The sequence below is a fragment of the Lepidochelys kempii genome, chromosome 9, assembly GCF_965140285.1.
Source record: "Lepidochelys kempii isolate rLepKem1 chromosome 9, rLepKem1.hap1, whole genome shotgun sequence".
NCBI classification, from domain to species: Eukaryota; Metazoa; Chordata; order Testudines; family Cheloniidae; genus Lepidochelys; species Lepidochelys kempii.
The window spans coordinates 47465302-47488380 of NC_136388.1; the positions used below are offsets into that span (position 1 = coordinate 47465302).

Sequence of the window (23079 nt, forward strand, 5' to 3'; positions counted from 1 at the left end):
CCTTTTCTTATTGCTGCAGCATTACCCTCACCGACTAGCTGGTTCTACTTAGCTCTACTGTGACCTTTGGCTCTGCAATAGCATGAAGTCCCTGTTGCACTCATATACTATAGTGATGAGTATTCTGTAAACATCTAGACCAGAGGTGGGCAAACTCCGGCCCGCGGGACCAACCCTACCCGGCCCCTGAGCTCCTGGCCCGGGAGGCTAGCCCCCGGCCCCTCCCCTGCTGTTACTCCCTCCCCCATAGCCGTGCAGGCAGTGTTCTGGGCAGTGGCACTGCGCACTCATGCAGGGCAGTGCGGCAGCGTGTCTGGCTCCAACCGCATGGTGTGGCTGCCAGACATGCTGCTCTGAGCGGTATGGTAAGGGCGCTGGGCCGGGGCCAGGGGGTTGGATAAGGGGCAAGGGGTTCAGTGGGGCAGTCAGGGGACAAGGAGCAGGGGAGTTGGATAGGGGGTGGGGTCCTGGGGGGGCAGTTAGGAGCGGGGATCCCAGGAGGGGGCGGTCAGGGGACAAGGAGCAGGGGGGGTTGGATGGATCAAGGGTTCTGAGGGGGGCAGTCGGGGGCGGGAAGTGGGAGGTGTCGGATAGTGGGAGGGGGGCCAGGCTGTTTGGGGAGGCACAGCCTTCCCTACCCGGCCCTCCATACAGTTTTGCACCCCAATGTAGCCCTCGAGCCAAAAAGTGTGCCCACCCCTGATCTAGATAGATATAAAGGATCTATGTTCTGCATCAACTGAGACAGTTATTAAAGAACATCTCTGAAGAGCCACAAAGCTGCTCCTTCATTTTCCACCGCAGAAACCTTTCCCTCTAGTGCCAAATCATAGAATATCAGGGTTGTAAGGGACCTCAGGAGGTCACCTAGTCCAACCTCCTGCTCAAAGCAGGACCAATCCCCAATTTTTGCCCCAGATCCCTAAATGGCCCCCTCAAGGATTGAACTCACAACCCTGGGTTAAGCAGGCCAATGCACAAACCACTGAGCTATCCCTCCCCAAAGCAGAACTCTTCTAACTGGTGTTAGTGATAGGTCCCTTATCCTTTCAGTGAACGATGCACTAGCAAGCAGCCAAGCATTCATGCACCCAAAGCCAATGCGCTACACTATGTTATGTGCTCAGTAGAGCTGTTCAGACATTGTGACTGGCCTAAGGACTGCTGTCCCTAGTCATTCTCCTTCAAAGAGTAGTTTGTCTAAAATAAGTAAAATGAAATACTAGCATCACCTTCTCATCTGAAGCCTGAACACTGGGAATGGGAAAATAGAACACAGGACTTCGTATTAGTCATACCAAACTGTGTGTGTCTGGGGGTGGGGTGGTGTCCTTCCCTTCTGAACAGTGTTAACAATAAAGTTGGCTGAAATTTTTCAATTTTTTTTCTTGAAAAAATGGTCTTTTCACAAACAATGACAAATAGTGCAAATAACTTTGGTTTTCTACATTTATTTTTGTGTGTGAAGCTTTTCACCACATTTTCTATCAAACATATCAATTTTTTTTTCATTTACTGAAAACTGGTAAATGGCAATTTTCAGTAACACTATCAATGCAAATTTCAATTAGAAAAGTGGTGAAAAATGGGTACGGGTTCATTTTAAACACTGCAAAATAGAAACAATTTTGGACATTTTTATGACATTTGTTGTTTTTCAACCAGCTCTAGTTCAATGTCCTGGTGCAAGAAAGGCCTGTCCTTGCTCTGGAAGGGTAGGAAGCTCAGCCTGGAATCTCCCAGTTGCAAGGATTAGAAGAGGCTAAGACATCTGTGAGCGAGAACTGGGGGAGGGATTGTCCTTCAGAAAAGGACTGGAGAAAATCTAAATTTGAACCACCTAGTGTAAGCACAATAGGGCCTGGGGATTGTTCAAAGGTGCATGGGAGGGAAAGATTTCCTCACTGAGTGGAAAAGGACGCACAGTCTCTGCTCTGGAGGAATTGCCTAAGAGGAGGCAGGGGAGGACTGTAAGCTGTTGAAGGTAGAACACTCACTGTATCTGTGCAGCACATAGCACAATGGGGCCCCGAGCGAGGCCTTTAGGCACCCTATATAATACAACTGTTAATAATGCGGGGCTCACTGTGCAGAAGAGCCGCCCTTCAACAGGAGCAGGAAGGGCTGGCAGGGCTGGAGGAAGGGGGACCTGTCAGGATATAAATAACCTCAGTGGAAAGTAGCAGAGCAGGAGTTCCATACACAGGGAACAGCTGGCCCTGGAGCTGCCTGGGGAGAGAATTTTTAGTCCGGGGACAGGCAGCCCATAGTGCTTGTCAGCATGGGGAGGCAGGAGGCCTGGCAAAGATACATGGAGAAAGCTACATTGATGTCTGCCTCTTACCTTTCCTGTCAACTTTGAGGAACGTTTCAGCTTCACGGAGGAAATCCCCTTGGAGACTCTGTTATCTCTTCTGTAGTCTCCCTAAAATAGACATGGTCATGACAGAAAACTAGTTCAATGCCCAAAGCGCAGTAGAGACCTGTGAATTAAGGAATGGCGAGCAGGGGGAAAAATGCTGAACTATGTGAAGGGAATCATCAACCAAAGCACCTTCTCTCCAGTGTCTGGGCCTCTGGAGTGACAGCTTTCTGACAATGTGTTATAGAAATACTGTGCCAGAATCTTAGCTGGTGTCAATTGACTTCAGTGGAGCTACTGTGATTTGTGTCAGTTGAGGACCTGAACTATTGTGTTTCATTCTTTCTGCATTCTACTGGGCCTATGTGGTTTTTTAAAAAAAGAACAGAAAAGTATTAATATCTTGAGAGCACAATAGTTCTTCAGCAATTCAGTTAACTGTTCACAAACAGGAATTCAGGTACAATGGCTTGGTCTGAAAAATCTAGGTAACATTCTTAGGAGCAGCCATTCAGGGTGTGATTTTCAGAAGTGGTCAGCATTGGCTTAACTCTGCTCCCACTGGGAGTTTTACCATTAACTTCAAAAGTAGACCAAAAGAAAAGGAGGACTTGTGGTATCTTAGAGACTAACAAAATAGAACAGTTATGCCAGGGCTTGACACTTTTGAAATCCCATTAGCCTCCACCATCTCCTTCGCAATATTTTAAACTGTGTATTGAACAATGGAAGTAGAATGTGTCTTCATCAGGACTCTGCCACCCTGATGAACTCTGAACTAGTTTCCAGGCAAAAATCAGGATGTTTTACATTGCAGGGTATCTGCATCATTAACTTTAGTTCTCTGTGAGCTCAGCCAGTCCCGGATTCACTCCCCAACCAGGCCACAACCTTCCATTTGCTCCATTCCCCTAGGGGAGGCTTCCAAGGACTATGTTAAATGCAAGACCCTCTTTGACCCTGGGATAGGGAGTACAAAACCCACACTAGGTGGAAAGGAGTTAATGAGAGCATGTGGGTTCAATTAGCCCTGTCCCACTTCACCTGGGAGCAGTGCCAAGCCTGGAGGGAGGAGTTAAAAGGGGTAGCCCAGCTCAGCCAGGAGCTGGCTGGGAAGAGAAGAGGCCTCTTATGCTAAGCCCTTGAAAGAAGGCCTGGTGGGGCCAGAGCCTATCCAAGGACTGCCTGAAGGAAGGCCTGGCTGGGGCTGGAGGGTGACTGACTCTGCTAGGCATTAGAGCCTCCCTAGGGATAGGTAGGCCTGGCAAGGGATTCTTACATATACCTTGTTCCTCACAACTATGAGGCTTTTCCTTTTGGGATCTGCAGAGGAGGGGCTGGTAGAATGGCCTAGAGACAGGCTGTGGGAGGAAGCAGCCCAGGCAGGAAGCAGTGGGTCTTAAGAGGTAGACCTGATGTTTATTACAGGGTCCCAAGGCTGGAGCCTAGAGTAGAGGGAGAGCCTCGGTTCCCCTACCAGCCCCCTGTCAAAGGTAATTTGTGAATGCCCTGGAGATAAAGAATTGAAAGGACTCAAGCCTGTAGTCAGGCTGAAAACCTGGCATGAAGCTGCTGGGCTGTAGACATTCAGGACTGAGTTTACCCCAAAAGGGGTGGGACCATACCTGACCCCAACAGGGGGCTGAGGAGTAAGAAGAGAGGGGCACCAGCTGAGGAGAGCCTGCTGTGCCACAACAGGATGCACCAGCAGTAAGCCTACCCATTGACAGACCCCCTTATTGGTCCCCTGGGGCTTTAACTAAGCACTGCTAGCTGCATGATTTCGCTTAGCCATAATTAAAGGAACAAGTTAGGATCCTACAGGAACGTGAAGAGGAAGTTATGGCCAACAGCCCTTACTTCTATCACTTGTAGGTCACCAAAGGTTCATCTAACTGCTTAGACACTACTCTGATGTGAGAGTGGTTCTCAACCAGGGGTATGCATACCCCTAGGGGTACACAGAGGTCTTCCAGGGGGTACATCACCTCATCTAGATATTTGATTAATTTTACAACAGGCTACATTAAAAACACTAGTGAAGTCAGTATAAACTAAAATTTCATACAATGGCTTGTTTATATTGCTTTATACACTATACATTGAAATGTAGGTACAATATTTATATTGCAATTTATTTTATAATTGTATGGTTTAAAAAAAAAAAGTCAGCAATTTTTCAGTAGCAGTGGGCTGTGACCCTTGTATTTTTATGTCTGATTTTTGTAAGCAAGTAGTTTTTAAGTGAGGTGAAACGTTAGGTATGCAAGACAAATCAGACTCCTGAAGGGATACAGGGTAGTCTGGATAGGTTGAGAGCCTCTTCTATAGAAAACCTTACAATAGGTAATTTCTTATGCAGAGCAGACCACAACTGCTGTGCCCAAACTTTTCTTGTAGGTCACTAGCATGAGCTGCTCTTTTCATCTGTGAGGGCTAGAGTGCTTACATCCAATAATGCTGAGGCCATCTTCAATTCAAGAGAAAAATGCTTATTACCAGTGTTGGTTGTTCTCCACTTGCATTGCCTGTGCCGAGCCATACTGTAGGTGCCACTTGCAGAGGGCCGACATGACTCCTATAGGGATCTCTCGAGACAGGCTCAAGATGGAGAAAAAGGCTGTTTCTAGCTACAACCGCTTGGGAAGAAGTAAAATTACAATAACTAGTTAAAAAAATTCTAAGATGCTATTAAAACTGCTAGTAAAAATATTCTAAATAGTCTCTTTAAACACAGGGTCAGATTTTCCAGTGTTCAGTCCATTGGGCGCAAAGTTCTTTTGAAAACCTGGCCATCCACATCACAGTGAGGATGCTGAATGCTTGAAAATCTGGCCCATAATGCATAGGGGTTGTCTCAAATTGAGGCTCTCCACCCAGCGGGCAGAGTGTTTAAGCTCTGCTACTGGTACGTGAATGTTTTCACCTTGGCTGCCAGAACTGGCTACAGTTTCCTCCAGTGAGGCTGGCTTTCTGCAGAGAAGGCTATTGGTATGTGTTAAATGCAGCAGTGCTAAAGCCTTCAAGTGTTCCTTTGTGGTTCTCACCACTCAGAACAGCAGCACAATAGCAGGGGGAAGAGTCTGAAAATAAAGCCTTCTCCATCTTACCAGTTCTGGAGTGTTGTGGACCATTAGCTGGATCTGGTTTTTCTTGCCAAGCGTGTCATAGATTTGCGTCATCACAGAGCTGCTCTTGCTGTTGGTGTTCTTAGCAAACATTGCTGGCTCCGGGAGTTCGCCCATGAACCGTAGGATGATATTCCACACAGCCAAGGAAGCCTGAAAGGCAGGAGATTGATGCGGAGTCAGACAGATATGGAGAACTCCAAGCTCCCCACTGCTCATAGAGAACCACACATGCACATACGGGTAGGACTTCTCGTTTCCCGCCCCCACTGTTCAGGCAGGTAAAATCCTGTGCTCCATATCATTCACATGGGAAGTGTCCATAGACTCTCATGTCATGTATGAGCAATATTCGTGTATCCCCAATGCAGAAAGGACAGGATGTGAAGCTTCAGGTGGCTCTGGTGGGAATGTTAGGTCCAGTCGACAGTAGGAAATTAGGGTATATAACTACGTCGCTCAGGGATGGGACAAATCCACACCCCTGAGCGATGCAGTTAAACCAACCTAACCCCTGATGGAGACAGTTCTCCCACTGATCTACCTCTCAGGAGAACCCCTCCCGTAAGAGTAGGTAGTGTCTTCACTGAAGTGCTACAGCGTTTAAGTGTAGACAAGCCCTTAGACTAGCTGTATTATTGCTAAAGCCCTCAAACAGCTGCTGTGGTGAGGCAGTTTTTTGAATATTGGGGAGGGTGCAGGATGGGGCTGGCAAGTGGTACAGAAACATTAGCTGAGCTGGAGTCTGAACTTACTCAGTGACTGGCAGCCAGCATTCAGCTTTCCCAAGAGCCCTTAGGACCCAAACCTGCAAGGGAGTGACATCAAATCTCTTGCAGGATGGGGACCTTGGTTTTCTAAGGCTGCCCTATGCTAAGTAAGGGAATCCCAGAACTCCTCATTCCTCAGCAGGAGCAGCAACAGCAGGATGATGGGAAGGCATGGACCTCCGCTCCCCCTCAACTTCACCTCAAAAACCAGAAGCCCCAACAGCAGCTAAGTGAAGGGAAAGTCTAAAGCCCCTTCTTCCCCTCCCCTATCCTGAGCAGGAGTGGCCAGGGCTACCCCTGAGTATTTTCCTTGGTAGAATAAAGGTGGAGAAGCGATTACATCAGGGCACCTTGTGTCAGCTGACTGAGTGAGTGGCAGGAATCTCTCCTGCGCAGCCACACTGGGCTGTAAGCAGCACCTGCCAGTGGGAAGCAAAGACTTGCAGGTGAGCAGCCTTCAGGGAACATGGAAATTACTAGTTCCATTGTAGTGCTCAGGAGTATCTCTGGCTCTAGAGTCTCCCCTGCCCACAGCCCCTGGTCAGGGAATGACAGGCCTGTTGGAGGAGAGGAAAGGCAGGTAGGGGCACTGCAAAGAAGGAACATGATACCAAGACATCATCTTTCTCATCGTGGTAGAGCAGCGGGTGACGCAGCGGCCTCCGGATGTGCATGTGCGTAGAGGATCCTTGGAAGTAAGTGGCTGCAAACTTTGGAAACGTGTACTCTGCCAGGTCATCAACTTCCTCTTCCAGCTCCATGCTCATGGGAATCATGTCCAGGTCCACCTCGTCCAGCTTGCCTGCCTTTGCTTCCAAGTCCTGCACAGAACACAGACAAGAGCCCATTTCCTTTCTCCTCATGTCCTGTATAGTTATTTTCTGCCTCCCGGCTTTGCCAGAAAGAGCCTTTGGGGTCCCAGCCAGGTGCCTCTCAGTTAATATCAGTGCTACTTCCATCAGCCAGCAGTAGGCACTGGGAGCTGTGCCTGTCCTGCTCTTGGAGATTTAACTGTCACTAAGTGCATTCAGCCTGGGATCCCAGGTGGCCTGGGAACACTATGGTGTCTGCTCATTGGGAAAGCTAGGCTCTATCTCATTATCCTATCTTTCCTGCTAGCCCTCACTCTACACTGATCTAGAGATTTATCTGCTCATTCTAATCCACCTGCCTCCTCCCACTCCATTCCACTGGGACCACAGACCCCTTCTGCAACTTCAAAGTCTTTCCTCTGTTCCCTGTACTCCTGCAGTGCTAGAGACTTAGCCTTGGGACAGTGTCCTACATGGTTCAGCACTGAAGCTTTCAGAAACCTCAAGTGCTTTAACTTCATGACATTAAGAACTGTAGGGATCTCCAAAACAGTGCACCCCAAGCATGCTTCATTCAGACTGGTGACCTAAGGCGGTTGGTGCAGCTAACACTGGAGTCTTCCATCACTCATCAGAAACCTGGAAGCCTCATCCTCTGAAATGAATGGCAATGACCGCAAATTACTTTATCCTGAGCAATCAGCTGACTGGGGTACTTGGCAACTGATGGGTCCTGGAAGAGCTAACCCCAAGGAGCCCAAGGCTAAGAAAGCATGTTGGAAGAAGGACCTTCCAGCATTAAACCCTCCCAAGTGACTGCACTTCCTCAAGTCCTCCTGATGTTTCCTCTTGCAGAGATGAAATTGGCTTTCTTGAGGCAGAGGACGCTCAGCAGAAGACTGGACCTAACCTCAACAATGTTGCAGAACTAGGGACTTCAAAGCACAGTCTGGCCTCCCAGCAACGATCAGATTTGTCAACAAAATGCTGGGGAGAGAGTCCTATGCCTGTTAAGTAGGATTTAGGGCTTACCTGCACTTAACACACTACAGCGACACAGCTGCACCACTCTAGCACCTCAGTATAGACACCACCTATGCCAGTAGGAGGGGTTCTCCCTTGGCATATCTAATCCACCTCCCTGAGAGGTGGTAGCTAGGTCAGGGGAAGCGCTGTCTACACGGGGATTTAGATTGCCTTAATGACACCTCTCAGGGGTGTGGATTTTTTCACACCCGATACCCATGTAGTTAAACCAACCTAATTTTCTAGTGTAGACCAGGCCTTAGCTTTCCTTCATGTGGCTAGAAGTATCCTTTGCAATTTCTCCCTGGACCTGACAGCTCAAGGTGATATCCAGAAGCAGATCCCATGTCCTGCCAAATTACATTCCTTTCCAAGGCAACAAATTATCAAGCTGGAGAGGCTCCAAGGCATGTTTCACTGGGCATGGATAATATGCTGGACATTTCTGGAACATCCTCCCCATGACCTAGGTACTGTGTGTAAAACAAGATCTGTCCCCAGATAAAACACTAACTGATGCTATCACACAGGCTACACAGTTCTATATATCAGGTCCACTCTCTACCTTACTCTCGTTTTCAAACAGAAAGCTACTAAATCCACAAGAAATGCACGAATGTACTGTAAAAGACTAACAAGAAAATTACAGACAGAGAAACGGGCCCTGGAAGCAGAATAAAAGAGACTGATACAGAATGAAGAGGCTGGCATGGGTTTTCTAGGGTCTGCCAGAGGAAAGGAACTGGCATTCTGTGACCTCAGGAGGCACAGAGCTCTCAAGCCCTGTACGAGACAGAAGCTTATGCTAATTGAGCTACTAATGAGCTTCCCCAGGATGCCAAGTACATGAGATCATGTGACTCGAGAGTGGATCCACTTAGCTCTTCTCTTCTGGTCTCTTCCAGTGCTCACGTTTTCACCTTATAGAAGCTGGTTGAGCCAAATTTATCCTTGGTGCAACTTCAGCAAAGTCAAGGACATTACACCAGGCATGAATCTGGCCCATCATGTCTTTGCTGCTCTTTACCTCAAATCCCAGAGGAGCCTGCCCTTCTTGGCCTCCAATCACAGCAGGCAGAAAACCAAACACTTTATCCACCATTTCCTGATCGCTGATCACATCATAAGTTGGTGGCTTGTTGGAGAGAGCATTGCATTTCCTTTGCTTCTCCTCCTCCTCCTCCCTCTCCAGGATAGCCAGGTGCTCCTTTAAACACACAAAAGACACATTAAGATTAACTAGAAGGGTATTTAGCTAGAACTGAAGGCTTATCTAGATTTGGGACATTTACACTGATGTAACTACACAGATGTAGCTCGACATGTGCAAACTCCCAATGTAGACACAATGCACCAGCGCAAAATGGTGCTTGTACTGGTGAGTCACACTGGAGTGATGCATCTGCACTGGAGAGCTACATCCAGGATTGACACAGCCTTGGATATAAAAAATTAAAGTACATGCTGGAAGTGGGGCATAAAGCCAAAATTAACAGCAGTCTGACTCTGATCCCACTCACATTGGGATAATTCAGGAGTCAATAATTCACACCAATCTAATACTGGGGTTAAATGAAATCAGAATTGGGCCCAACATTTTTCTCTTTTCCAACTTCACAAAAAGTCACTTTTGTTTCTGCAGTTGTAGAAGGCCACGAAGTCCACAGCTTCCCATGTTTCCACCTGTTCCTGTAAACAGCAAAGCTTGGGGGGACATAGTTTCAGATCCCAAATGACCAACAGATTATATTGGATGGATTATGGAACATTACAAAAGAAAATATCAGAAAGTCAGTTCTCCTTCACTTACTGATGCGTAATAGCGGATGAGATAAGAAACTAAGCCCAAGATTCTAAATACTGGAAGTCTAAAGTCGTATGGCCCAGGAGCCTGACAGTTGGTGCTCATTAATTAGTTTTGTTTTAAAAATCTTAGCCTAAAAACAATGCAACTGTCAGGGGCAGTGGTGTCAATAGCTGCTACAGGGAAAGCACAGAATCCCAAACTCTTAAGAGAAGAGTGTGACTTTAAATATTTGGTAACACATTGGCATGGGCAATCTGGACAAATGTGCCAGTACATTGCTGCAGATAGACTTGCATGAGCAATCTGGGGAAATGTGCAGGCAGATAAGCATGTCTGACTTGCTTGCACAGTTCTTTCTTTGCATACACAAGGGAGGTCACAACTGTACCTGCATGTTGTTACTTTTTGAAAATGCAGCCCAATGCATATGCATGTGTGTGGAGAGTTAAGCAAGTCCACGTGTGTATGTTTGGTGGAGTGGGGTGTCTGTGAGCACACACGAGAACTCTGCATTCATCCCTCCAAATCCTGATTCCTACCTTTTCTAGCTTCATGGCTTCTTGCTTTGCTCTCATTGGCCCGATGATTTGGATGAGGCGCTTCTCCTCTTCTAAGCATAGCCTTCTGGCTTCTAGTCTATGCTGGTGCTGCAGGGAACAGTAACACTCTATGAACATCTCTACCCTGCTTTGCTGGCTACATTCTCCCATCATCTGAGAAGCAGGGATGGCTGCCATCCCAAGATTTTAGTAATATCCCTCAGTGGCTGCTCAGCTGTAGATTGGCTGTCTTTGGCAACAGGGCCCATATAAACTAGTACCATTTGGATGTAAGAAAACTATTTCAGAAGAGAACTTTTGCCTTTTCAATTCTATAGTTTGAAAAGGGGCCGATATTCAAATGAAAGAAATGCCCAGGAGGTTAACTGGGGCTCCTCAACAAGGGATCTTGCTGTCTTCTGCAAGAGGCAAGTACTGAAGGTTCATTTGGCCACCCAGCCCCCTTTACAAATTTTTGTAAGGAGGTCCCTGACAGTAAGAGAAAGTGCACTGACTTTGAGTTCACTCTAAGCCTGAACACTTTCTCCAGGAAGGATGTGGGGAAGGGGTTGCCCTGATGATCTTGCTTGTGAATAAGTGAGAGAAGGAAGAAGAGAAAACACCAAATCTTTCCCTCTAGGTATGCATTTGGCCCTTGGCAAGGAGCAGTGGCTGAATGAGAGAATTGGAGGAGAGTGGGGTCAAAGTCGAAGTCCATCTCCTATCTATGTATATGACATTTGATAATAGGCATGTTAGAAAATCTATAGATGGAGACAGGCAGACAGTCTTTGTTGTATTTGTACAGTGCCTAGCACAATGGGGACCTGGCCCATGACTGGGTGCCTAGGTGCTATTGAAATATGAATAATAATTAAGGAGTTTTGTCCATGGCAGTGAATATCTCATTCCAGAAAGCAATAGTCTGATTTCTGTAAAAGACCATATCAGGCCCTGTTATAGAAACTGATTTACCTCTTCAGAAGTTACTGGAACATATTATCATATAAGATATTTTTGTTCTCCCTTCATGCCTCCCACACAGAAATATTCCTGAACTCTCTTTGATTTTTAAAACAAAATGCATTTTATTTTTTTTTGCAATTTCCCCAAGTGATTTTGTCCCACATCTGCAAATCCCCTAATTTAATAAGCACAGATGACAGACAGACATGAGATCTGCATGTTGAAGACCCTGCTCTCATACCTGTCAAGATCCTGGAGAACCATCATCATGCTAACTCTAGGATTCTACACCAAAGAGAACATCCTACAGTCAACTCTATGGTGATGCCTTAAGAACTCATCTGGGGACACTATGTTATCACAATGGGGACTGGCTACCTATAGAAGCTTGCTGCTCCCCATGCTTATCAAAGCATTCTAGAAGCAATATCATGTTTCAGAGATGACTGTGCACACATACCTCTCTCTTCATCCTCTGGAAACTCCTACGAGCAAACATACCCCTGGCATATGCCTGTATAATGCACACAGCCTTCATCTGCTCTGCCGTCTTCTGACGCATCAGGTAACCTCGGCATAGGGCCTGAAACTTAATCACACTGGCCCGGGCTGTTTCATACTGCTTAGCAAGTAGCCGGCTCCGGAAGAGGGCCTGCAGGCGCTCGAAGCCCAGCAGGATCTGCAGAATGTGTAGAAGAATGAGTGGAAGCAGTTAGGCTTGATGCAAACAAGGCCAGGACTGTGTTGGGCTGGATAGAGGATAACAAGTTCTGTAGCTACCCTGGACAAAGACTCAGGACAACTGACACAGCTACTGGAAATTACCACTGGAGTGAATGCTTTATTTCCTGCCAGTGCAGTGTTCTTTAAAGTGGGTTTTGAAGATCATGGCCTATTGAATGTACGGAATGACATTAATCCCAGGAAACAGAGGCAAAGGAAGGAGAGAACAGGACTGAAGAGAACTGAATGGAAGAAAATGGCCTTCCTGGGACTAGGTAGGGGTAACTGCTTTACTAATAAGAGGGTGTGTCTTGGGTTCAACAAGGGTTAAGGTGCTCCTTGTTGGGCTTAACCCCTCTTCTCCATACACCACCCCACTGCCCATTCTCTCTCATTGCTGAGCAGCCACTCTGAACTCCCGCCATGTACAGCACAGTATTCACACTCTCTCAAGGCCAGACCCCACTCGCTTACCAGTCGGAAATTCTTCCTGCCGTAATAACCCCTCCAAGCTGCCTGCAGCTTCACAGCAGCCTGCCTCTGTTTTAGAAACTGCTTCCTAAAAGTAGATGGGTGAAGAAATAGGTTACTCTGCTAGGCAGTCCTGCCATATCTTATACAACAGACCAGGGCGAGGGGCAGGAATGAAGCAGTGGCTCTCCCCTCTTAGCCCATACTTAGCCCTCTCAGTCACAACATCCTGTCCGCCTGCACCCCATGCTAACAGATGGTAAGCCCAGGAGGGACCATTCTGATCATCTAGCCTGACCCCTTGCATAGCACCAGTGAGAGATTCACCCTGCTTCTCAGCGCAAGTAAAGCAGCAGAATGAATTAGACAAGATAGCCAAAATCCTGTCACATGCACTCTGTATCCACTTGTTAATGGAGAGGAGGAGAGTCTAGGGAAAGTACCAGTAATCCCTATTGATTGACCCATGATGCTCCAGTAATGTTCTCAGCAGTAACTCCAGGCCACGTGCTTTGCTGGAGTAGCTCCGTGAAATCCATTGGAGATGTGACAGCTGAAAACGTAGTCCAGTTTCCAGAAATCAAACCTAGATAAGTTAACCCTATGTGTCTGATCACCATATGCTTAGAACTCGAGTTTTTACTGATAATGTTTGCTTATTCAGATGAGTTTTGCAAACTTCCTACAGTGATCACTCTCCCAGTAAATGCAGGGTGGATGACACCCGTATTACACATTCACGGATGGACGCATTCCCGAACACAGTTAGAACTCTTCCCTAAAACACACTTTGATTGGCCAGAGTTAGATTAAGTGATAACTCAAACCTTTAAGGAATCTGAGCAGCTGAGGATGGCTGTGTGCTAGTATGTAAGTAAACTCGACATACATTGTCTTTTTAAACTGAACTGGACAAAACATTAGGAACCATAACTACAGGGAACAATTCTACACTGGCAGGGAGAAGAACTGAATAGGGTTAAAATTAAAATTAAGATAGGGTTAAAACAGATTAAAAGAGGACACTGACTGCAGTGGGATTTCATGCACTGAGACTTAGCCCATTGTTTACTAAAAACTGATAAATGCAAATCCTCCTTCCAGGCGGATTTATTGATCATTCTTTCACAAACATGTGGGGTGCCATGTACAGCACCACTGGATTTTGTAAGATAAAATGAAACAGAAAACATAACAAATCTATGAGCAAAATCTTTGCCCATCTATTTATATGGCCCCATCAGTATATTATCTGAAGTCTAATTGAAGGCCAATGAAAGCTGCGGATTGATATAGACCGTGCTTTACTTATGTTATACTGCACCCCAAGGAGGAGAATAGTCTGTGAGAATTTATACAACTACGAACTCTCGTGCTCTTTAAAAGCACTCACCTGTCCTTGAATCCCCTCAGCACCTTCTGGATCAGAATGGCCTTTTCAGTGAGCGCCTTGTCTCGCTGCACCTCCAATACCATATCGTGATAATCCTGTTAAAAAGAGGTCACAAATATACATTGATTTAACGGTTTCAACACAGAACCACCAGACACTTGACACAAAGGGCAGCATCTGTGCTGAAGAGACCCAGAACTTGCAGGTGTGCTGCGAGTTGGCATCAATGTGCATTGTCGGAACTGGAGGAGGAAGTTTATGCAGCACCTGGCCACACTGTTCTTGCTTGTAGCCATCTGCAGGCATACAGTATGCCCACACTATAACATGCTCTGTACCTTCAGGGCCTAAGCAGGGAGTTATGAAGTGCAATGCGCTGGTCCTCTGCACAAATGGGAAATGGGAGTGGGTGAGTGAATCTCTTATGGGATGAGCCATTTGGTGGCACAACGATACCCACTGAACTACACTGTATAGAGGGCCAAAGAGCTGGACTTGGAGAGGAGGATAGCATTCACATTAGAACTCAGGATTGCTGACTTAGTTCTCCTTAACTGGGAATTCAAGCTTTCTGATGACACACCCACATTTTTTTTTTAACCTTAAGAGGTAGCAAATGGCCTTTTTTACTTACTTTGAGGAAAATCTTGGTTCTTCCAATTTTCCAGTCTTCATCTTTTCCTAGAACCATCTCAGAAATGTAAATGCAGCACCGACGAGCATCATCCTGCAGCTGATAGGGGAAAAAATCATTGTCACTGATCGGGACTTGGTTAGAAATACAGAAGTTGCAGGATCTAAACATCTATGGACCTGGCATTTCAAAGCATGAAGAACAGAAATTTAGGAGGTCTGAGAGGCCTAGGATTGAGAGTGCCAAGAGTAGAAATGGCTCAGGTTTAAACGGCTCCAGAACTGAGAGCTAGAGGAATGTTAGTTTTTGTTCTGAGAAGTCCTGGTATCCAAAGCCAGGGGCATGTTAATTTCTCAGCACAGAGAGATCTCAGAAATGAGGGTGCAGAGAATGAAAGTGCTTTAGATCTGGAATGATGCGCTTGGTTGGGATGTTTGCAGAAACTGAACCCAGGACCACTGGATCTAAAAGCATGAGCTAAAGGGAACATGAAGAATAGAAGCATTTAAACCCTGGTTAGCCATGTGATCCAGTACATGTGAGCAGTGAGCTGAGACCATTTTAGGCTTAAAATCTAACTGAGACTATATTACCCTCAGTGCCCCATCAGGAAAAGTCCAGTTAGCATTAATCAAGTTCCTGTGGACACACCTGTTCTCGAGTGGACACTGGCAGCAGGACTCTGTATCTCTCAAAGAACTCTGCAAAGCTGTAGCGAATTGGGTAGCCAGCCTTCCTAATCCGAATGGTTTCCATCATTCCCGAATAGCGCAGCTGTCGGATACACAGCTCCCGATCAAACAACTGAAAGGACAGACACATGAAGAAACTTATCACAGAAACAAATTGTTCATGTAACATTCCTTAGAGAGCATCTGCTGACTCCATCCCGCAGATACCAGGATGGTTTCAAAATGAGATACTACTCTCTTTTTTTAATTGCCTTTTTTATATAAGTCAATGCATCAAATCCATTGCTGGTGTAAGAAAGGGACTTCTGTAGAGCTGCATATTTGCACACGCCAGCAGCAGAAATGATCTATTTACTTTGGGTCCGATTTTTTTAAAGGCCATTTCCAATTCCAGATCTGCACTTTTAGACCCATGAGAAATTGTGGGTATACTTTTGTAGGTAGCAAATGCAGGAACATTTGTGACACTTAGTGGTCCGACTTCCTAACTGATCCCACAAACCAGCAGATATCTACAGATCAGAAACTACACCTGCAAAATTGTGCCTGCATTTTATCAAAAGAACAAAATTAGAGGTTAGGGTGAGGTCCTTTAAAAATCCACACCTTAAAGTAATCCATCATACTGTGGGCCCAGTGCTCAAAGGTGAGCATGTACATAGGACATCCCATACCTTGGCATTCAGATTGCCAGACAGGTGTATGAAATGGGTAATTATGAAGGCAAGACCCAATCTGAGCAAGCAAATGTAAAATCTGGACATCCCTGAAACTTCCACCAAGAGTGCTTAACATCCCTACCGCAAGCACAAGGGCTGAAAGAAACCAAGATGACACAAACCAGGCCAGATTCACTGCAGACTTCCACCTGTTAGTCACTGACACCTCTGCAAGTGGCTGTTGAATGCTACCGAATCAGCCCAATAGGGTTGTACTCTCCCTTTGCACAAGTGTCAGTGATGGCACAAGCGGTAAGACCCTGGAGCCTCAGGCCTCACGTAGTGTGGTCTAGTGCTATAGTTTTTGTGCATAGTTTGTTTTTAAACTGTCACTTTGGAAAGTGTAACCCCTTAAAGGGCCTTTTCTACAAGCCACAGAGACTAAGGGAGGGGAAGGGCAGGATTTCATGAACTGCGAAGTGTTAAGATCAGGGCTATAAAGAGGTTACTTTAAAAAGTGAACTTCCTCACATCCTGAATAATGACAGCCAGCCCCAGTGGGCAGATAAAGGACAGGATTTCAGAATCCTTGCCTGCTGTAAATATGAACAGACCATCAGGTACCAGTGAAGAGATATTTGCCAGCTACTTTGAACAGTTGAGAGTGGACAGAGTGCTTTTTTTTTTTCTACAGTCCTCTGTAGTTGTTTTTCTGTTCATATCACACAGAGACTGAGAAAATAGAAACATACCACTGGCACTGGCATGCTTACTTGTGGCTACATCTGCTGTGGTGGGACATGTGCTGGCTGAGAGGTGCACAGTAACTTTTCAGGGCTACTGGATGAAAGGCAGGGATATACCCTCCAAGTGACATCAGTTACGCCATAGGATCCGATCCTGCCTAGGCTGACCCACTTTAAGCAGGCAAGTAGTCTCAGTGACCTGCGTGGGACTAGTCACGTACTAACAGGTAAGCATGGGCATAAGTTGGCAGGGTCAGGGCCTTGGTCTGCACGGCAGTATGGAAAAGTCATTCCATTATTGTTTCATTGCAACCTGAGCCCTGTCCCTGTTGGAGGTGAGGACCCAGTCTATCTCCCCCTGAAATAATGGGGGTCTTCCCACAAACTTAAAAAGGGAGTTGGATCTGGTCTGATATGATTAGACTACTCTATGGGCTCAATTCGGCCAGGCACTGAGCACCTCTCATGGGGTTCTGAGCATCCTTAATGCCCACTGAAGTCAATGGGAATTGAAAGCACATGGCAGTTTGCAAGAGAAGACTCGGCCTATCCAAAATGATGTGCTCTATTCAGGAAACAACAGTGCAGCTAGCGTGTGAGTCAACACATGGCCAATTCTTTTTTTAAAATTAGTATTTCTCTGTTTCTGAGCCAGATCCTCAGCAGATACAAGCTGACATCACTCCATTGACTTCAATGGAGCAGTGCTGATTTATAGCAGCTGAGGAGTTGGCCCTTTGTTTCCAAAACTAAGGTGGACACACATTTGTCAAAGGAGCTCAATCCACCCCCTAAATTTACATCTGCAAACACTGGTCACTAGAGGCTTGGTCCAAAGCCCACTGAAGTCCTTAGGAAGACTCTCACTGATCTTGGTGGGCTTTGGGCCAGGTCCTAGTTGCCCACAGCAGGTTGATGCAGGTTTTTGCAAAGATGCAAGATCATGAATACAAAGCCCTAGAATGCATTTCAAATGTAGTCTGTCCTTTGGCTGCTTGGGAGGTTCTGGTAAGGACGATCCCATCATCAATTCCTAGCTTGGCAGGTAATTGCACCTTGGTGGTGCTGCACCTTGCAACATAGAACTTAATTCCATTTGATCTAGGTTCTTCTATAGCCACATCACTGCAATCTTTGAGCACTTCCCCTCTGTTGACTCTCTTTTATCCTCTTAGCACACCAGCTGAGGTAGGGCAGTGCTATTGTCCCCAATTCAAACGAAGGAACTGAGGCATGGACAGATGAAATTACTTGCCCAAGGTCACACAGGGAGTCTACGGCAGAACCGGGTCTTGATCTCCTGAGTCCCAGTCCAGTGTCTTAACTGCAAGACCTTCGCTCTTCCCTTGTGACTCTGCTCAGATGGCCCTTCTCCACTTTAAACACCAGCACCTTTGTCTCTCAGTATGATCACTTTTGGCCCCATAGTTATATTTTTTTCCCTTTCCCTATTTGTTGTTAGTTAAAACCCTCCCTATTATCTGTTTTTTAGGTACAAGGGAGGCTTTTATAACATGTTTCAGTATATTCCTCATTCCTGGTTTTGCAATACATCACTCCAAAACCTTTTGCAGGGTCCATTTAAAATTAAAGTCACTCTATACTGTTGCCTTTTTTATTACAGCCACCTTAGAACTCCAGCTATTCTTAGTTAAGGTGGAAATACAAGATGCTATATAGCAACTGAGGATTTCTGTTAAGTCACTTTCCCCCTAAACACAAACATTACTGCGGGTAAGACGTTGATCTAGTATTTTTGAAGTATTACCAAAGGCTTCTTGTAGTCATTGGGTTTGATACAGCGAATGAAGTACGGCTGGCAGTTCCCCAGGATTTTCATCAGCTGCTCCAGAGACTGTTTGAATTGACCACCTAATGTAGACAGGCGTTTGTTGGTATCCAAGCCCTGGAGAGAATAAGCACATACATGATTCTTATCTCCCTTGGGCCTACTAATAACGTCGCTGCGTGTTCCTGGAAAGAGAAACACATTTTCTGCCAGGCCCCTAATTTCTGTTTCTGTACCCATCTGCCATCCTTACTCTATGCTGTACTTACTCATGCCAGTAATCCCCCGGCACTCACTGGGATTACTCACATGAGTAAAGTGCTGCTCAGTGTGTATGGAAGTGGCAAAGTCCTACCCATCATGCGTACCAAGGGCCAGGATCCTTCTCTGCGGACAAGTTCTGGGTATATTATAGGACCTGTCTTGGCATATACCAGGTTATTATTGCAATGGTAATTAATATGTGTGTGCTTGTGAGCTTGATAGGAAACAGCATGTACGTAAGCAATACTGACCTCCAGGCTAGGTATTACCTGGCAGTTCATGCCCAGCTGCCCAGGCTAAGGGCCCATGGCTTCCCAGTCAGCCATTAGCTACAGAAGTCTAACTCCAAGGTCGTTATTGCTATTGTAAATAGTGAAATGGTACAAATACACAGAATACATAGTGAAAAGTTAAGAGCTGATCTGCATATGGTCATAAATACAGAGTTCTTATGCTTATAGCAACTGTGCTGAATTCTGCTCTCTGTTCCACTGGTGCAACTCCAGTGGAAACACACCTTTACTTTAGTTACTGCAAGTTTTCACCCGCCTAAGTGGGAGCAGAATTTTCCACACTCTTTGTTAGACAGAGCATTGTAGTAGGAGTTAATCTCAGCTTTCCATTGTGTTTAAACTGCACATTCCATTACAGTGACACTCTGTGCAAATCAGAATCATAGAACTGAAGGGACCTTGAGAGGTCATATAATCCAGTCCCCTGCACTCAAGGCAGGACTAAGTATTATCTAACACCTGACAGGTGTTTGTCCAACCTGCTCTTAAAAATCCCCAATGATGGAGATTCTACAACCTCCCTAGGCAATTTATTCCAGTGCTTAACCACTCTGACAGTTAGGAGGTTTTTCCTAATGTCCAACCTAAACTGCTCTTGCTGCAATTTAAGCCCATTGCTTCTTGTCCTATCCTACCTACAGCAGGGTTCTATTGCATTTGTTTGTTTTGTTTTGTTTTAGTACAGGGCTTCTTCAGAGCAAGGAGCTAATAACTATGTGACACAAGGTTTCTTTGACACAGGGGAACCACACACTCCATTGGCCCATGTTGCTATTACACTTACGCAAATCCATTCTGATTGTCATTCCTCTCTAAACATTCACACTTCAACATCTAACACTGAGCACGTCCACAGCTTTACCTATGGATCAACACTGCCCTCCCGTGGCCAAACACATGTACTTTTGGAAAATATTTCCTCAGAGTGCCTTAGAGCAGTGGTTTTCAAAATTTTTTTCTGGTGACCCAGTTGAAGAAAATTGTTGATACCCATGACCCAACGGAACTCAGGATGAGGGGTTTGGGGTGTGGGAGGAGCTCAGGGCAGGTGCAGAGGGTTGGGGTGTGGGGGTGAGGGCTGTGGGGTGGGTCTGGGAATGAGCGGTTCAGGGTGTGGGAGGGGACTCTGGGATGGGGTAGGGGGTTGGGGTGCAAGGGGGGGGTCAAGGCTCTGGGATGGGGGTGCAGGCTCTGGGATGGAGCCAGGGATGAGGAGTTTGGGGTTCAGGAAGGGGCTCTGGGTTTGGGGGGGCTCAGGGCTGGGGCAGAGGATTGGGGTGCAGGATTGGGGCGCAGGCTTACCTCCGGCGACTCCCGGTCAGCAGCGGTGCTAAGGCAGGCTTCCTGCCTACCCTGGCACTACTGACCACACTGCACCCAGAAGCGGCGAGCAGCAGGTCTGGCTCGTAGGTGGGTGGCTCTTGCCTGCAGACACCGCCCCCGGCCAATGGGTGGGCGGAGCTGGTGCTCGGGGCAGGGGCAGCACGCATCACCCCATGGCCCCCCCGCCTAGGAGCTGGACCTGGTGCTGGCCACTTCTGGGGTGCAGCATGGTGTTGGAACAGGTAGGGACTAGCCTGCCTTATCCAGGCAGCACCGTTGATGGAACTTTTAACAGCCTGGTCGGTGGGGCTGACCAGAGCCGCCGCGACCCAGTGCCTTACATTCTGCAACCCAGTACCAGGTCATGACCCACAGTTTGAAAACCACTGCCTTAGAGCAGCTACAACACAGATTATTCACTTAAAGCTAGTAGGCATCTGATCAGAACAGCTAAAATAACTACAGTACATGAGCCTAATTAACATTGGATATTCCCACATTTTAGCAGTCCATCTTCTACCTCAATAAGTCAGTAAGACAGCCACAGAGAGATCTGACACCTGTATCCTGATGGTCTCACGTGACTACACAATTAAGGACGTTGTTGCCAGGAATAGGATTGTGGTTTCTCTCCCAGTGATCTCGAGGAGCAGTTCTATCAACTCAGGACAGCAAAGTCCCATGGAGCCATTAACCCACCATTCCTCTCTACAGCCTTTACTTCCCAGGCTCCAAAGTATGGGCCTGATACAAAGCCCATGGAAGTTAATGGGAGTCTTTCCACTCACGTACGTGGGCTTTGAATTGAGCCATGCATCCCCACTGGAAAAACATCTCTTTCCTCACAGATGAGCCATTGCATTTCCCATGCATGCTCCAAAGAAAAAGTTTCAAATAACACAGGCTTTCTGAGGAGACAAGAAACCACTAAAGCAGTGCAAATAAACCCAATTCTTAATCACAAGGTTATTCTCTACACAGATGCCACTCCAGCTTGCCCTTTGCTGCTTATTCCACTGTTCACTTCCATCTTCCCTCAAGCTATTTACCTGAGCAGAGGCAGACGATGCTCTGGATTGCAGAAAGCCAGAGCGGGACAGAGACGGAGGAAGAAAGGACATCAGAGGACAGAATCAGGAAATAGAGCCAGGGGAGCAGATAGATAACAAGTATTACAGCAAGCTAGGAGGATGATTTGCTATCCACCCCAGGCAGGAAACCTACCTAATATGAAAAGTAAAAGACAAAATACCTTCAGGCAACACTGAGGTTGCTTAAAAGAACAGGAGTGGCACCTTAGAGATGAACAAATGTATTTGAGCATAAGCTTTCCTGGGCTACAGCCCACTTCATTGGATGCTGTAGCTCATGAAAGCTTATGCTCTAATAAATTTGTTAGACTCTAAGGTGCCACAAGTACTCCTGTTCTTTTTTCCGGATATAGACTAACACGGCTGCTACTCTGAGACCTGAGGTTGCTTAAACACTCTAAAGTGAAGAAATGTGACAGTTAAGGAAAAGCATGTAAACTGAACTCTGCCCTCCCCCACTCTTGCTGGGTACGTTGGTAACCACTCTTTGCTTCTCACTTCATACAATAAAATCCTGCCCCATTTTTACACCCTTAGATACACGTCTCTAAGGTAACTTTGCAATCGTGAATTTTAAAGACTCGCACACTGCACCTGGGCCATGAGGCAGAGCTAAGTTAGCGTCAGTGGCCAAAGGCAAGCAGCCAACCTCGCGAGGTGTGGAGGGAGGGTGATGAGGAGTGGCTTACATTGCCTTTTGGAAGGCGCAGACAGGAGGTCCCTCAGGCCCATCCAAGGAGCACTGTACAGTGGGGGAAAGGCCATGATCAGTTCGCAATCTGCTTAGCCATGCCCTTTTTGTAGGCTGCACTGCGATAAGAGTGCCAAGTACACAGACTACTCAGTCTCTTACTTAGGGAAATATCTTTGTGATGGGGTGGAGTAGGCCCTGCTGCCTTGTGGCTCTGTCACACCCCACCCCAGAAAAGGGCAATGGAGGGGGTCCTCCAAGTTGCCTAGAGAGGCTACGTGGGCAGCAGCCAATCAGGAAAGAGGCTGCAAGGAGCAGCCTATCAGGGCCCAGCAGGCTCATATGAAAGGAGCTATAGGGCCATTACAGAGTGAGTTTAACCTACTGGCAGGGCCTAGGAGAGCAAGACTGCTCCTGGCTGGCTGCAGGGGCTGGACAGATTAATTCAGGGGTTCTCAGGACAAATGTTTTGATGGCCTCAGACTGCGGCCACCAACGCTTGCTCATGACCGCTCTCACACTTTCCCCTAAAATACTTAATTAGCTTTAGGAAAAACAACTAAATATGCACATACACACGTCCAAATCACTGTAATTTATTTATTGCTAGTTAGTAAGTCTGTTGTGAAACATGATATTAACAAACATGCAAGTATCTTGTTTCACAGCAGACTTACTCAGCCCTGCCAAGCCTAGGGACACATTAAGCCCTGGATGCGGGGTCAGGGGAGGCAGCAGGGGTCAGAGGCAATGAGGTTTGGTGGGTGAGGGGTTGGGGGAGGCAGCGGGGGACTGGAGCCTGAAGCCCCATGGCCAGAGCCTGGGACCTGCTGTTACACAGCCAGAGTCCAGAGCTGGAGCCCAAAGTTCCTCGGCCAGAACCTGCTGCCCCACCGCCCC

The 23079-nt window shown here is 46.7% G+C and overlaps 1 protein-coding gene across 5 annotated transcripts in view; it reads right to left on the reverse strand.

The window, feature by feature from the left end:
• The window catches only part of MYO7B (myosin VIIB), a 99800-nt gene that overhangs the window by 34648 nt on the left and 42073 nt on the right, over window positions 1–23079 (reverse strand). For all 5 annotated transcript variants that reach the window (XM_073360171.2, XM_073360170.2, XM_073360173.2 and 2 more), the window contains exons 16-26: window positions 18497–18634; window positions 15283–15435; window positions 14632–14730; window positions 13998–14092; window positions 12608–12692; window positions 11871–12089; window positions 10445–10552; window positions 9126–9305; window positions 6872–7081; window positions 5473–5643; window positions 2345–2425 (exon numbers count right to left, since the gene is read on the reverse strand). In XM_073360171.2, coding sequence (XP_073216272.2) covers window positions 2345–2425; window positions 5473–5643; window positions 6872–7081; window positions 9126–9305; window positions 10445–10552; window positions 11871–12089; window positions 12608–12692; window positions 13998–14092; window positions 14632–14730; window positions 15283–15435; window positions 18497–18634 — 1539 coding nt within the window. The remainder of the gene's footprint in view (window positions 1–2344; window positions 2426–5472; window positions 5644–6871; window positions 7082–9125; window positions 9306–10444; window positions 10553–11870; window positions 12090–12607; window positions 12693–13997; window positions 14093–14631; window positions 14731–15282; window positions 15436–18496; window positions 18635–23079) is intronic.